The 15,804-nt window shown below is 36.8% G+C and overlaps 1 protein-coding gene across 1 annotated transcript; it reads left to right on the forward strand.

The window, feature by feature from the left end:
• Window positions 1–5,888: 5,888 nt before the first annotated feature.
• On the forward strand, window positions 5,889–15,413 carry LOC123553433 (uncharacterized). Its single transcript, XM_053542241.1, has 9 exons — window positions 5,889–5,946; window positions 6,241–6,347; window positions 8,669–8,743; window positions 9,256–9,388; window positions 10,008–10,151; window positions 12,676–12,819; window positions 13,880–14,002; window positions 14,304–14,420; window positions 14,949–15,413. The coding sequence occupies exons 1-9, from the start codon at window positions 5,889–5,891 to the stop codon at window positions 14,963–14,965; spliced, it is 918 nt and encodes a 305-aa protein (XP_053398216.1). The 3' UTR covers window positions 14,966–15,413.
• The last annotated feature ends 391 nt before the right edge of the window (window positions 15,414–15,804 follow it).

A 15,804-nucleotide genomic window follows, 5' to 3' on the forward strand; every position in this document is an offset into this window, starting at 1 on the left:
AAAGTAAATAAAAAGCTGGGGGTAATAGTCACATGTTATTATTCAAACTTAGCTTATTCTTGTTAGGATGTAGAAGGTACATAGTGCAATGTGAAAATGAGATTGTATCAAGCCTGTATTTTACTGACACCGGCATGACACTGTGCATGACCACCGGAAGGCGATGGTACGATGGTGAAAACGCGATGGTACGATGGTGATAACGCGATGGTACGGTGGTGAAAATGCGATGGTACGATGATGAAAACGCGATGCCACGATGGTGAAAACGCGATGGTACGATGATGCGATGGTGAAAAATCGATGGTACGATGATGAAAACGCGATATTACATCGACATTTCACCATCGTACCATCACATCATCGCGATTTCATCAGCGTGCCATCACGTTTTCACCATCGTACCATCGTTGTTTCATCATCGTGCCATCGCGCCATCGCGATTTCGTCATCGTACCATCGTGCATCGCGGTTAAGTATTAAATAAGATGTCACGATTGTCCAAACGGAACACCGTAGTTATTCGCTGGTCGTGTTAGAATAAGTAGTTACTTGATACCATTTTGTCATAGGCTCATAAAATCTAGGTAAGACCCGGCGGAAATTTTAGAATACTATTTCTATAATTATGATATACTTTCTTGGCAAAAACATTAGTAGCCCGCTACAATGACTTGTGCAAATTCTCTGATTTTGGTTGATAAACGGGGACAAGGGTAGAATTTTCGAAATGTTTGGCCATACATATAACTGAAGGTATCGTTGTAAGTTAAATGTCTTGGTCCAGCAATGGTTGCTTTGGAGACGTGCAGTGGTATGGATAATTCAATAGTCGCATCCAATGCCATGTCATTAATGAAACCGCTTAACCTCTATACCGATTTTGGTAACGAAATTCGACGAACATATCTATTATATTGCTTACTGACAAATAACCACACAAGATATAATGCCAATATTTAAGATAAAATCAGACAAATACTTTGCAATTAAACGACAAAATATGCATAAAAATCTCTTTGCCATCAATTCAGAAGCCAACCTAGCAGCTTTCATATACACAGCTACAGTAATTTCAGAGGGAAAATTAAATGAAAGGGACCGGAATATTCTCTCTTACGTACTGCAGTTACACGTTTAAACGTTTATAACTAGCGGGGATAAATATGAATGGATTAACACTGAGGTTTGGTGCATCGTTGACCGATTCTTACCCTCCTGTGAGTTTTATCACTGATTAGTGATGCATCATTCTCTTCTCTTCTTAACGTCGTTTGTTCGTTGTCTGTTTGACCTTGTAAATTTATTTTAGTATTCGTTTTATAATGATGTACGCATCCATACATAGGATGCTAGGCAGTGCTAGCTCTTCCTGTTTTTTTTTTGTCTTTGCTTTTCTTCTGTTCGTTTTCTTTGAAACATGTGAGGTTTTGTGCATCGTTTACCAGTCCAGTGTGAGGACACTAAACCGTGGCAGGGTGCCACGTTTTAACATGATTTTTCTCGACAAATCTGATAGACGAACAGAGGGTGGACGTATTTTGTGAGAAAAATGTTAGTTGTAGTTCAAAAAGGCGACATTTGTTTACTTTTTGACATACCAGTGGACACATTTTCAGTGGTAAGTGACTCAATTATCTACGAACTTTGCAAACGATAACGCCGAGTGACCATATAAGTTATCTTTAGTCGGGTTTTAGTATGACATGTTTATATTTGTTTGTAAAAAAGTAATTGAAGGTACAGTGTCCGATTTCTGTGTCCGATTTGTGCTGCTTCTTACCCCCCCCCCCCCCCCCCCCCCCCCCACCCCCACCCAACCCTTGCGAAAATATTCTGGTACAAGCAATATTTTGTTGTTTAATGTTATAAACACGACACTTTTGTTGTTTTATTGTTCTAACGTTATGTCTTTTAGAAGTTTACAAACTAATACACCTTGGTGTTAGAACTTTTGAAAGCGTTGTTTATAAAATACAAGGTCTAGTGTGATATTTAACGATACTAGTAAAGACAGCAATATTTCTTTATCCTACTCTTTTCGTATAATTTCATTCCTATAATGTAATATCAAGATAATTCTTTATTGTAACATGACATACAGAAAGGGTTCACGACGTTACACTGCTAATGTTAGTCGTATTTTCTTGGCCACATCTATCTATGTTCTTTGTAGAAACGTAATAACATATTCTTCCTTTCCGTTGTTTATGATCGGGACTGATACATCTTGTTTTTTATCAATGATCCTTATACTATTTTGCTGAATGAGATGTAAAAACGTTCAAAATAAAAGAAAATTGCGTATATGAACAATATCAGCTATATGCCAGTATACAAGACCGCTAGTTTGTGTCGAGACAGGCTTAACGTTAATAGAGCTGTTATTATATATACACAATGTATATATATATGTAAATTTCGTGTTTTATTTGCAGCTGAGATAAATCAAAACTAAACGGTTTTGCTATTAATTAACTTTCTAAATAGTTATTGTACACATTTTCAGTGAACATGCGAAAATTAATAATTCCGCGGAGGTTTACCTTAATTTACAAGATCACTTATATTTGATTTTATTAGCTTCTTACAAAAAAAGGTCACATTAACACACACACACACTCTCTCTCTCTCTCTCTCTCTCTCTCTCTCTCTCTCTCTCTCTCTATATATATATATATATATATATATATAAACCTAATAAAAATGCAAAATTTCTGTTTTTGTATTAACCATTAAAAAGAAGTGAGATTCCAGGAGCCTCTGTGGCCGAGGGGTCAAGGTCGCTGACAAATCACTTGTCCCTCATCGATGTGGGTTCGAGCCTCACGCGGGGTTTTGAATTCTTCATGTGAGGAAGCCATCCAACTGGCTTACGGAAGGTCGATGGTTCTAACCAGGTGCCCGCTCGTGATGAAATAATGCACGGGGAGGCACATGGAGTCTCCCCCCACCATCAAAGCTGGAATGTCGCCATATGACCTATAATTATGTTGTTGCGACGTTAAATCCAACAAACAAAAGAAGTGAGATTCCTTAGAACCAATACAACTGTAAGTAGTATTGAATTCAATATCATAGATTAATTAAATCAATAAACATCAACAAACATTGCCATCGCATTTAAACAAAAATATGAAGTAGAACCTATAAAGTTTGTCTATATCCTTTAGAAACGAAAACGGATAGAAAAATATTATAAAGTATTCAACTTTAAAGATTTTAACTATTTGCGTGAAATGATTCCAAATTTATGTACGAGTATATACCTTTCATGTTTTAAAACCTTGTTATAAATAACGAAACTGAAAATATTAACACCTGTTTAAAACAGCTAATTGAAAGAAAGAAACTGTATTATTTTTGAGAAACTGTTGAACAGAGACTGTAGATTTTGCACCTCAAATTCCGTGAAATATGAGGAATATTTTCTTTTAAATTGTGATATTACACTAACTTAATAACAAATATATCTGGGGACATACTGCTCTCCCAAGACTTTGCTACTTTAATAGATGATGACAAATTAAAACAGTATATTACCTAGAAAATGTGCTAAATTTGTTGTAAGTGCTTGTCTTCGTAGACGTTCTGTCATGTATTCCCTTTTAATTGCTTCTGTTATCTTAAAACTGCAATTCAGTTTCTCAAACATAGCGACCGGTTTCGATCCTTATGATTAGTAAGCTGCTTCGAAACTGACTTAGTAATGATTGTTCATACTTCTTCAGATTAATATTTACGTAGGTGTCACATTCCTTATTTGATTTAAATAGCCGATAAATTCGTAATTTCGAGACAGTTTGCATTTCATGAGAAAAAGTTACGGATTTGATCACGTGTCGTCGTGTATCAAAAACGTCTGTTAATCCAAGATTATCAACAATTTGTCACTTGGCCAGTTGTTGCGACATGATTCATAATCATAGATGAAAACGCATTAAGTCAGTCTGTTGTCATCCATTAAGAGGATCCTCTTCCAGAAGCGTAAAATACATATTCAGCGTCTTTACAGGCTGGGTAGCCAATCTGTATCCCCGTATGATATATTACGAGAGACTAGGAAAAATCTTCTGGTTTAGAGTCACTCACCTCAATGATTAAAGTCACTGAGATCAGATGCTGAATTATTGTTCCAGGTTAAAATTTTGCAATAATCAACGCTGTTTCAGGTTAAAGTTTTACAACAATTATCGTTTTAACGAGATGCTTTGGAAAAATAAAATGAAACCAAGCTAAATATAGAAATACCAAACTTCAAATGGATACTGTTCCTGGTAATTAAGAGAAAGTTTTCCCAGAACCATTAAAGTCATTCTTACAGGCGTAGTATTGATAACAGTTTCAGTGCAAGCAAACCCATTTATTTGATTATTGCCTTTGTACTATCGTAAGAGTTTACACAGGAACTTACCCCATTGAAGGAAACACATTTTCTTTAAGACACAGTACCTAAACGACAAAGTTATTGGGGAGATACATTAATGGCATTTAGCTGGGTTTGTTTAAAGGTAAATATTAGCTGAAGGAAACTGTCGTCATGCAATTTGAATGTGACATTGGACTAAGCCAATTACAAAACAAAAATTGTTTTGCTTTGTCTCTGTGCAACCGTGTGCGTGCGTACGTGTGGGTGCGTGCGTGCGAAATGTGTGCTGGTCTTGTGCATGTCCATGCTTGCACTGCTATGGTTTGTAGTCCAGAGGGGCCGAGTTTTTTTAAACGTTGCGTCCTCTAATTTAAAATATTCATCCCTGTCTTTTTTCTCTCCCCAGCACTCCTCTTTCTCTACCCAATTACCATTTGTAAATGTTCTTGTTGGTGGATTTTGAAGCAACCCATCTGCTATATCTTTCCACTACAGTTTCTCGTTTTGGCGGACTTACTTTTCGATGTGTGGTGTGGATCTGGCTGTTTATTTTTGCTGTGTTCTGTGCGTCCGGAAAATCTACTGTGTCCAAAATAATCTACTTTACCTTTTAATTAGGGAGCATCCGTGGCCGAGTGGTTAAGGTCGCTGACTTCAAATCACTTTCCTGTAACTTATCGGCGCGTTGAATTCGTCACGTGAAGAAGCAATCCAGCTGACTTACGGAAGGTCAGTGGTTCTACCCAGGTGCCAGCCCATGATAAAATAATGCATGGAGGGGCATTTCTGCCAAACAAAAATGTTTGCTTCATTCATGGGATACGACCCGGACAAGCTTTAGAATGACATTTGACCCATAACTCTGACTTTGACTTTAAACAGAGGAGTATAGGGTTTGTGTGCGACAGTCAATCTCATTGAGGCAATAATTATCTTTATTTTCAATTAAAAGGGAATAAATTTTACGAAAAAGATAAAAAGAAACAGAATATTTATAGTGCTGTCTACACTAGTATCGTTAAATACCATAGTAGACTTAGTATTTTATATATAACACTTTGAAAGATCTAATTTCCAATGTGTATTAGTTTGCAGGCTGCTAAAAGACATCCCGACTAGAACAATCAAACAACAAATACCGTAGTATATATAACATCAAACTTATAAACATCCTGTAAAGTTTTTGTTTTGTACAGAAATCGCATTCTTTCACGGTTTCGATATTTTCGTCAGAATGAACTGACACTGTACCTTTGCAAACAAAGGTAAACACGTCATACTAAATTCCGTGTAAAGACACTGTATATGACCACTATCTGGGCGTTATCGTTTGAAAATTCGTTGATAATAAGGTCATTTACCACTAAAAATGTGTCCACAAACAAGGAAGACAGATTGAGCATTGGTATTTTAAAACTTTATTGTTGTCTTCAAGAGGAATCAAATCTCTCACCAATACTCCAAATAAACCAAAATTTTGAATGCAACAGTGCCATGAAAATGCGGCAGTGCCATGAAAATGCGGCAGTGCTATGAAAGTGCGGCAGTGCTATGCACAATGGTTCCTTCTGGCATGAGTAAAATCATCGGAAACGCATGTCTTGTGTGCAAAACAGTGCACTATAATATCCGTATTGATGGTACAAAGACAATAGTTTGAGTAATTAATATATAGTTTTCAACGTGATATGAACTTTTGTAAGATTTACGCTGTACATAATATATCTGAGCATTGTCAAAATAGAAAACTATTGTATCTTTACAATAAGCTTCGGGAGTATTGAGGTCATGCTTATCGGGAACGCTTTAACCATTAAAACCGTTAACGAATTTATGATATTAAATGAATATCGAGCTGTTTATATTTCAAGGTATTCCACCGCCATCATCTGGTTCCCGAGGTCCAATTTGCTACTCCTGTGATCAGCAGCTATATCCAGATTCGTGCCATATCATCAAAGAATGCAGTAGAGATGAGGTAAATCAGGATTTGTCTACTTAAAAAAAAATAGTAATTTAAATATACTTTTTCAACAAGGAACACCGAAACGATATTTTTTCCGGAGTGACTGTGTCTTACATTTTACAGGGATTGTGCCGCACATTGCGCAAATATTGCACTGTTTGTTTGGTTTGTGTTCATGGAAAGTGACATTTCCTAACAAGCCTCGTTTTCGGTTTATTTTCCTCTGTGTGTGTGTGTGTGTGTGTGTGTGTGTGTGTTTGTTTTTGAAATGTTGTTATTGAAAGAGAGTATTTTTTAAATCAAATACTATTTGAAATAAAATCCTTTTTCTGACGAGCTAGAATGTTAAATCCTCAAAGGTAAAAGACGTCAGAAGTTTTTAATGGTCGCCTTTACCAGTATATCAGTGTTCTCGTTGTGCAATAAGATAAAATTTCCCTTACGATTCCTATGCTTGCGGGCTTGAGGAATGTTGCTCTTTACATTCTCTCTTGTGAACATATTCAAACAGAGTATGATTTTAAATGTTTCTGTTACGATCTATGCTTCCAAAGTATTTTCTTCGAGATTTGCTTTATCTCCACAATAGATTAAAAAAGTTACCCGCACTTAGATTCAGTAACGTTATTTATGCAATGATAGTTTTTAGTGCCGTGTGGTAGCAATCAAATGTCGCTCCGTGATAAGTCTGTGTTTTTTCATTCATTGGTATTTCAGATCATGGAGTTCACTTGTTTCTCTATAAATATACCTCAGGTCTATGTAAAGGTGATTTCGTTATTTTTGAAACTATGTGACATTTTCTAGAAATGTTATTAGTCCCCTACTGGTTGAAAACCAGTTTCGGGGACTATAGGAATGCACTTTTCCGTCCGTCATTCCGTCCGTCTCTCCGTCCGGAATTCCGTGTTCGGTCCATAACTCTGTCATTCATGAAGGGATTTTAATATTACTTGGCACAAATGTTCCGCATGATGAGACGACATGTCATGCGCAAGACCCAGATCCCTGGCTCAAAGGTCAAGGTCACAATTGGAGGTCAAATTCAACAGGGCTTTTTTCGTGTCCAGTCCATAACTCTGCCATCCATGAAGGGATTTTAATATTACTTGGCACAAATATACCTCATTATAAGACGATGTGTCATGCACAACTTTCAGATCCCTAGCTCAAAGGTCAAGGTCATACTTGGCAGTCAAATGTTAACATGGCATGAAGAGGGTCTGTTTCGTGTCCGGTCCATCTGTCATTCATGAAGGGAATTGATATTACTTGGCACAGATATTCCCCATGATGAGACGACATGTCATGCGCATAACCCGGACCCCTAGCTCAAAGGTCAAGGTCATAATTGGAGGTCAAATGTCAACATGGTTTTTTCCCTGTCCGGTCAGTAACTCTGTCATCCATCGAAGGATTACAATATTACATGGCATAAATGTTCCCCATGATGAGATGAAATGTCATGTGCAACACCCAGAACCCTAGCTTAAAGGTCAAGGTCACACTCGGGGAACAAAGGTCAACTGGAATTTTTTCTTGTCCGGTCTATAACTGTGTCATGCAAAACAGGATTTAAATATCAGTTGATACAAATATTCCCCTTGATGAGACAATGTGTCATGCGCAAAACCCGGGCACATAACTGAAAGGTCAAGGTCACACTTGGAAGTCAAAGGCCAAAAGGGCTTTTTTCCTGTCCAGGAACAATCCTAAAAGGGGTTTTAATATTACTTGGCACAAATGTTCACCACTATGAGACGGAGTGTCATGCGCAAGAACCAGGTCCCTAAGTCTAAGGTCAAGGTCACACTTAGAGGCCAAAGGTCAGATACAAGAATGACTTTGTCCGGAGCATTTCTTCTTAATGCGTGGAGGGATTTTGATGTAACTTGGCACAAATGTTCACCACCATGAGAGGGATTGTCTTGCACAAGAACCCTAGGTCTAATGTCAAGGTCACACTTAGAGGCCAAAGTTCAGATACAAGAATGACTTTGTCCGAAGCATTTTTTCTTTATGCATGGAGGAAATTTGATGTAACTTGGCACAAATGTTCACCATCATGAGGCACACTTGTTTTTAGAATTACTTCCAAGACAACTTTTCTGTGGTACAACGGTACAACATGCATGTTATATCCAATTTTTAGGTGTATTTTGACTTAGCTCTACCTGGTAAAGAGTTATGTGTGGACTTATATGATAAAGCTGGGTTTTTTAAGGATTAACTTCCATTTGTTTGTTGTAACTATAAATAACAATAGAGAAAATTAAGTGCCTTCCAGCAGGGGACTTTGTATTGCATGGCAATACTTCATTCACTTGTTTCAGGTGTGTATGTTACAACGCTTTGAAAGCCAAGTGGGACATGATCTGCTGTATTCATCTAATTGTGTTAAACCATCTGTGAGTGTTAAAGATTTAAATTACTTTCAATATGTCAGTGCGGTTTTTACTTAGTTTGTACTAGTTTATTTTTAGCTCGATTGTGATGAAAGCTTCAAGCTTATTTAAACCATTCTGTAGTCCGCTTCTTGACAAAAAGAATGGAATCATTGAGTCCATTCACTGGAATTGTGTATCTGAATTTCGCTAGGTGGCGTGACGGTTGTTGCATTCTTGCAATGTGTAAATTCCTACTGGGTCTTTGACCTTGGTCTTTTTTTCAAATTTCATGAACTTACTCAGTCACACCTAGTCCGCTGTTCTTTTAGCTGGCTATGTTCTATGGATCTTTTTATAGATTTTATTTTAATCTTTTTCTTGCAATGTCAAAATAAAGACAGATATTAAGTTGCTTGCTGTATTGTTTCGTGCAAAATGTGAGAAGCTAAATTATGCATTCTCCTACAGAATAATTGGAAGCCTTTGTGAATTATTTCTTCCTAAGATGTTTTAAAGTTGTTACTTGTTTACAGGTGTGTGCAGAAAAGAAACAGCAATATCAAAGCGGAATTATGTTTGGGAAGAGGAATTCAAGAATTCGTATACGTGGTAAAGATGTTGAAATAGAAACAGTTGATATTGGTGTTCCAAGTAAATCTAGCACCGGTATTTTACAATAGAGTTTCAAATCGGTCTTTTTTGTCTAAAAATTAGCTGAGACAAGGAAACTGTAGCTTCAAAAACCCTACAAGATTAGTCTCGTATTGACACGGATGATCTGATGTATTTTGAAATATATGGCGAAGATTTCTATTATGCATAATTTTCCGGCATGCAAAAACAAGCGAACAAGGAGATTCTCGTAAGCGCGCGCTGTTGTTGAACTTTTCTGATCCAACAAACGGAACAGTTGTTACATATTTTCATATTCCTTCATCCGTTGATTGCCTTTTGACTGGTTACTTTTGAAATACTGAACCAGTTGTCCTTGTGCGTCCCTTAGAAAATGTTCATTTTCATCAATGAGTATTTAACGCTTAGGCTTCTGTGAGAATGCGCAAACTATGCCGACCTCATTCAATATAAACATGAAACTACCAGAAAATGTTTAAAATCTGTCCTTTTCCTAATTACCTTCATTTGGCGTACAATTTCAATAATAAGAACATATTAGTTTTCTAGTAACATCCTCAACAGTTAAAGTGCACTGAGCTTAAAGTGAAACCATGAAATCAATATTTAGGGTAAGACAGTCCTATAAAAATATGTAGGGTTTTTATTGTAGATACAGAAAACTGTGTATTGAAATGTTGCTCGAGCGATTTATGCAATGCTGACTGTTCAGGGGCCAGTGTAGTAAGTGTTGTCCACGTTCCTCAAACAACCCCAGCACCTACAACTACACAAACACCGTCTACAACGTCTCTGGGTAAGTATCAAACTACACAAACACCGTCTACAACGTCTTTTGGTAAGTACCAAACTACACAAACACCGTCTACAACGTCTTCGGGTAAGTATCAAACTACACAAACACCGTCTACAACGTCTTCGGGTAAGTATCAAACTACACAAACACCGTCTACAACGTCTCCGGGTAAGTATCAAACTACACAAACACCGTCTACAACGTCTTCGGGTAAGTATCAAACTACACAAACACCGTCTACAACGTCTCCGGGTAAGTATCAAACTACACAAACACCGTCTACAACGTCTCCGGGTAAGTATCAAACTACACAAACACCGTCTACAACGTCTCCGGGTAAGTATCAAACTACACAAACACCGTCTACAACGTCTTCGGGTATGTGTAACAATATACTAAAATGTTGAATTTAACGCCAACTTCAGAGTGATCAAACGGTCATATGGTGTAACATATGAAGAAATCACAAACTTAGCTATTGATGATTATATTGATATTATAAATGATATTGTACAAACAAAATATAATAGGTAAGGGTAGATTTCTCTGAATCACAGAACAGATAAAACGCAGCCTCAGAGCCACGCATTAGCAAAGAAGGCCCACAACAAAAAGAAGCTGCAATGGAAAAATATTACAGACGGGTTGCTTCAAACATCTAACAAGTACATATTACTTTATGTGAAATATAGATAGAGGGTGAGGAAGTGGTAAAATGGTGGGGTGGTGTGAGGAATTTGAAGAGGAAATAAGAACAAGGATAAAAATACAAAGGGAATGCGACGTTCCTTCATAACAGTCACACTACAACGTAAGCGCAGACACTCGTGTACCACTATCAAACACACAACTATACCCAACTAAATAACATAGAAAACAGTAGGGTACCGTCTTTGACTCACAATCACACAAACGCACCCATATAAGCAGGAAAAAACAACTGTGTACCTCCTTAGGATTCCGTCAGCCTGAGTAAAGGAGAGCCACGAAAACTAACTCGAAGTAAAGGGGGAGGGATGCAAAAAGTAGTGTAAATGCAAGGGGAAAGGAGGGGGCAATAGGGGGAGTAAGGAGGAGGGAAAACAAGAATACAATAAACAAGAAAACATACGCAACAGACAATACAAGACAGACAGAAAACCAGTTGAAAATATGGGCACCGCCTTGGAACGGTCAGTAACCTTTATAAAGGGAACTGGGGTTTAAACGCGTTTAGGGCATGCCAACCTCGCACTTACCCTATTTTCAACAAGTAAGACAACACAATATATATAAAATCCCCACTGAGAAAGGCTCTAACATAAGCGCAAAAATAACAAATTAATAAAGTAAAACAAAATTCAGGTAAATCTAAGGTATAATTACACCAATGTACTCAACAACTTGTCTGAAGTCAGAGAACCAAGAGCCTAACCTTTAAAGGCACGACTAAGAAAACTGCAAGACAAAACTCCCTCCGTCCATTGTATGTAGGATTTAGGAGAAAAGCATCATAGAGTCTTACACTTTATTAGTCATCGCACCATCAAATAGGAAAGCGTAGCGATTAACTGTGGAGGGGTCAATCACTAAACATGCACTGCGCTTCACGATTTTCGCATCGTATCCTCTTTTGATCAACTTTAGAAAACCAACATAATGGGTCTGCGACCAGCATGGATCCAGACCAGCCTGCGCGTCCGCGCAGTCTGGTCAGGATCCATGCTGTTCGCTTTCAAAGCCTATTGCAATTAAAGAAACCTTTAGCGAACAGCATGGATCCTGACCAGACTGCGCGGATGCGCAGGCTGGTCGGGATCCATGCTGGTCGCAAACCCACTATGTTGGTTTTCTCATGGCACGGCTCAATTTCTCTTCTATGTAACATATCATCTAAATATTGCTTAAGTGGTAAGTAGACTAAGCATACTAACTTACTTTGCATTGCTGTGTCATTTAAATGCCCTTATATATGTATGCATATTATTTATAAGAAATAAAAGAAGGAAATGAATTAATATCACGTAACCTAAAACAGAAGAGTTTTCGTCAAACACCACCTTAGGACAAAACAAAATCATTAAAAATTTTCAAAAGTTCTCTAAGTGGTTGAGAAACAAAATAAAACAAAAAAAGTGTGTATTTGTTTTATCTGTGTTAACATTCAGCTACCCCAGCACAGACCACAGCTACTCCAGCACAGACCACAGACTGTCGTGATTCTAGGAATGATTGCTACTTATACTATTATTCTCACTGTAATACCAGTTGGGGTATACAGCACTGTCGCAAAACATGCGGACACTGTCATGGTAATTTATCAATTTATATCATTAAAACGCCGTTAGATATGTATGAATATTGTTATAAGAACTAAAAGAAGGAAATGAATTAATATCATGTAACCTAAATCTGTAGGGTTTTCGTCAAACCCTACCTTAGGACAAAACAAAATCATTTAAAAAATTCAAAAGTTCTCTAAATGATTGAGGAACAAAAAAAAAAACTTCTAGTGAGTATTTGTTTTATCCGTGTTAACTTTCAGCTACTTCAGCACAGACCACAGCTTCTCCAGCACAGACCACAGACTGCCGTGATTCTAGGAATGATTGCTACTTATACTATAATTCCCAATGTAATACCAACTGGGGTCTACAGCACTGTCGCAAAACATGCGGACACTGTCATGGTAATTTATACCTGGAGTTTTGTTTGGCATTTACTGAATGAGCTGACTATTCATATGAAATAAAGGAGGAAATGATTTAACCTAGAACAGCAGGGCTTCCATTCATTTATAGAGAATACGAAATAATGTAAAATAGTGTAACGGTTGTAAAATAGATCTAAACGAAAAATAGATATACGACAAAGCAAAGTTTTCTATCGAAAGTTTGTCCATGATTGAATTTGTTAAGTAATTACACTTCCGGTTAAAAGCAAGTAGCATTTTTACGCGATGGCAGTAACCATCGGTTTAATATATGTAACCTTAAGTTAAATGCATGTGTTTATATTTAATGTATTTAATGTAGACTGTCATTAATACTTTACCTTCACCATCCTTTTCAACTCTGATTGTTTACAGGTTTTTAACTTGGTTTCTGTCATAAAACCTCACTGATACTAAGTGCTTGAGGGCGAACAACGCATAAATTTGATCTATCAAACCGATCGAGTCTGCTATTATTTTACCTGGTTGTGTTCTTTGCTTTCAAAGAATCGTTTATCTTACACAATTACAGCAACAGGTTTTCAGTACCGTGTGGCGGCCATAAATATATCCCCATAGTGTTGTTATTAGATTTTCTCTCTAGGCTGATCTGTTAGAGACAGAGGCAAGAGATATTGTAATTATTTTACAGAAAGTGTTGTTAGAGAGGATTGATTTTATGGCCAGGTGCTCTACATTTGATGACTCTAACGACTGATGCGCCAGTCTATGTTGTTGAACGATAGAATTCCTCTTAAACCTATTCTAGGGAAACCGAGTGCTGTTGCACATTTCATTACAACAAATGAACAGACTCATTGATAGTTTGTGCTCATTTGCTTTCCATGTTTTCATACAGTCTAGTATTTTGCATATTCTATTGAAATGTACTTGTCATTTTTTTCACCTCTGTAACAGTTTCATTTTGTTGCGGGCCTACTTTTTGATGTATGGCTCTCTGACTGTGTTTGGGTACACTGTATTTCGGGAAATCTATCCTTACCTTTTATTTGTTATATGTTTTATTTAATTTCAGCTCAGCCAGCTCAGACCACAGATTGCAGCGATTCATACCAAGATTGTTACAGATACTATCAAACTCAATGTAATAGTACGTGGGGCCTACAAAACTGCCGCAAAACATGCGGACTGTGCAATGGTAATTCATACATTTACTCGTGTGATTAAATCCCTCCACTTTTCTCTTGGGTACGGGCAGCTTGATTTTCCTTTGGTCGTCATTCAGTTTATCCGTCGGTCCGACGCAGTTTGTATTGCATATATCTGCAAAACATATTTGACACAGAGTCACGAAACTTGCTACGACTATTATTCAGCAAGCGAAGTTGTACACGCTGAGTTCTGCTAGGGATTTCTATGAATATAAGTAGACTTTTTATGTATATATTTTGTACTTTGAGTAATTAATTATCAAAACGCATTCACTGTTTTACCTGCAGTTGCCTTTAATGATCCTTGCATTGATCATACAGTCTGCTATCAGCATCTACACAACTGTAATGAACACCGTGATTGGGCTATGAAGAATTGTATACGATCCTGTAACCTTTGTCAAGGTTTGTTTTTTGTTCCTCACTTTCAACCACTATCACTTCTGATTTTGTACTGTCTCAAATGTCAAATAATTTAAATATGATCATGCAATTCTCTCAAGGTTTGTTGATTTTGTTCCAGTCTCAAACGGAGTACATTTTAATATTAAATGTTTTTTCCACTACTTTTTATGTTGAATCTTCCTTGAACATAACGTATTATGATCTTGCAACTATTGTATGGCTTTGTTTTCCGTTAAGTATTTATGTGATCTTTCAAGCGTTGTAATTTTTTAAATTTTATTTTGTATCAATAGTTGATATGAGCTTGCAACCGTTGTAAAGCAAAAATTGTTTTCTGCAACACTTTTCTGAAAGGAACTTGTGTATATTTCAAGTTTTTTTTTCTACTGTAACCAAGTCTGCTTTTATTCTGCGGGACTGTAAAACTGACATTTATCATTTCTTTCATTTTTTTCTAGTAAATACATATGTACAAACATATTTTGTAATTGAGTTATTGACATAATTATATGCTATGTTTCTTTACAGGCAGCCGATCAACATAAGGTCTTGGTATTTGAGGACTACTATTGATTTTCTAACCTGTTATGTCAGGTTCACCGAAATAAATATTGTTTACCAGATTTCGTTTTACTGATTAGGAGGACTTAAGCGTCTGTTCCTAAATATATTATAAGTATTTTGTTTGGACATTAAAGTTGCCTAGTCATTATATGATAGCCGGGAGTATGCTTTAAGAAATTGTTTTGTAACAAACGCTGTCTTCTATTAAAATATAATATCTGTACCTAGATACAATGCAGACAGGAAATATTAGAAACTAAAAGAAACTAAAAACAAGATCTTAATCTAAAAAACAATAAGTGATGTTTTTGTGTATTAATAAGTACAAAGTTTTGAATGTTTTCCTGAAAGTTTTTCATTAACTGTGCCTTATTTCAAATATGTATAAGATAACATAAGAGCAAAGTATCTTCCACCAAGTGAACACAAATGAAACAATTTGACGAACGGCGTTCCTTATTTTATTTTAAAAATCTAATTCTGCTCTAAACACGGTGCCTATACCACGTGACTTTTATGGCTATGTGTGGGTATAAAAAACATAAACAGTCGTCGATTCAGGTAACATTTCTCATGATAACTTTCTTAATCCTGCACCAATTTTATTCAAATAAAGACGAGGGCCCGGCCATAAGAAAGATACAATCACGGCCCATCAGTTTGAGAAGAATAAATTCGTATTTTTGTCGAAAAGTGCAACCGCACATTTTTTTGTCAGATTGCCGACGTGCTATGTGTGGGTGCATTCTGTTAAAATCGTTTATAAAACTCTTACAAATGCGTTCAGCGACAGGGCAAATGGAACCGAGAATGTAATTTT

This window comes from Mercenaria mercenaria, chromosome 4 (assembly GCF_021730395.1).
Source record: "Mercenaria mercenaria strain notata chromosome 4, MADL_Memer_1, whole genome shotgun sequence".
Lineage (NCBI taxonomy): Eukaryota > Metazoa > Mollusca > Bivalvia > Venerida > Veneridae > Mercenaria > Mercenaria mercenaria.

What these genes read in the sequence shown, in the direction of transcription:
- LOC123553433 (XM_053542241.1), top strand. Translation starts at nt 5,889, where the DNA reads ATGCGGCAGTGCTATGAAAGTGCGGCAGTGCTATGCACAATGGTTCCT. An exon ending in ACCGTCTACAACGTCTCTGG is followed by an intron (nt 10,152 to 12,675) that starts GTAAGTATCAAA and finishes GTTAACTTTCAG; the next exon opens with CTACTTCAGCACAGACCACA. An exon ending in AACATGCGGACACTGTCATG is followed by an intron (nt 12,820 to 13,879) that starts GTAATTTATACC and finishes ATTTAATTTCAG; the next exon opens with CTCAGCCAGCTCAGACCACA.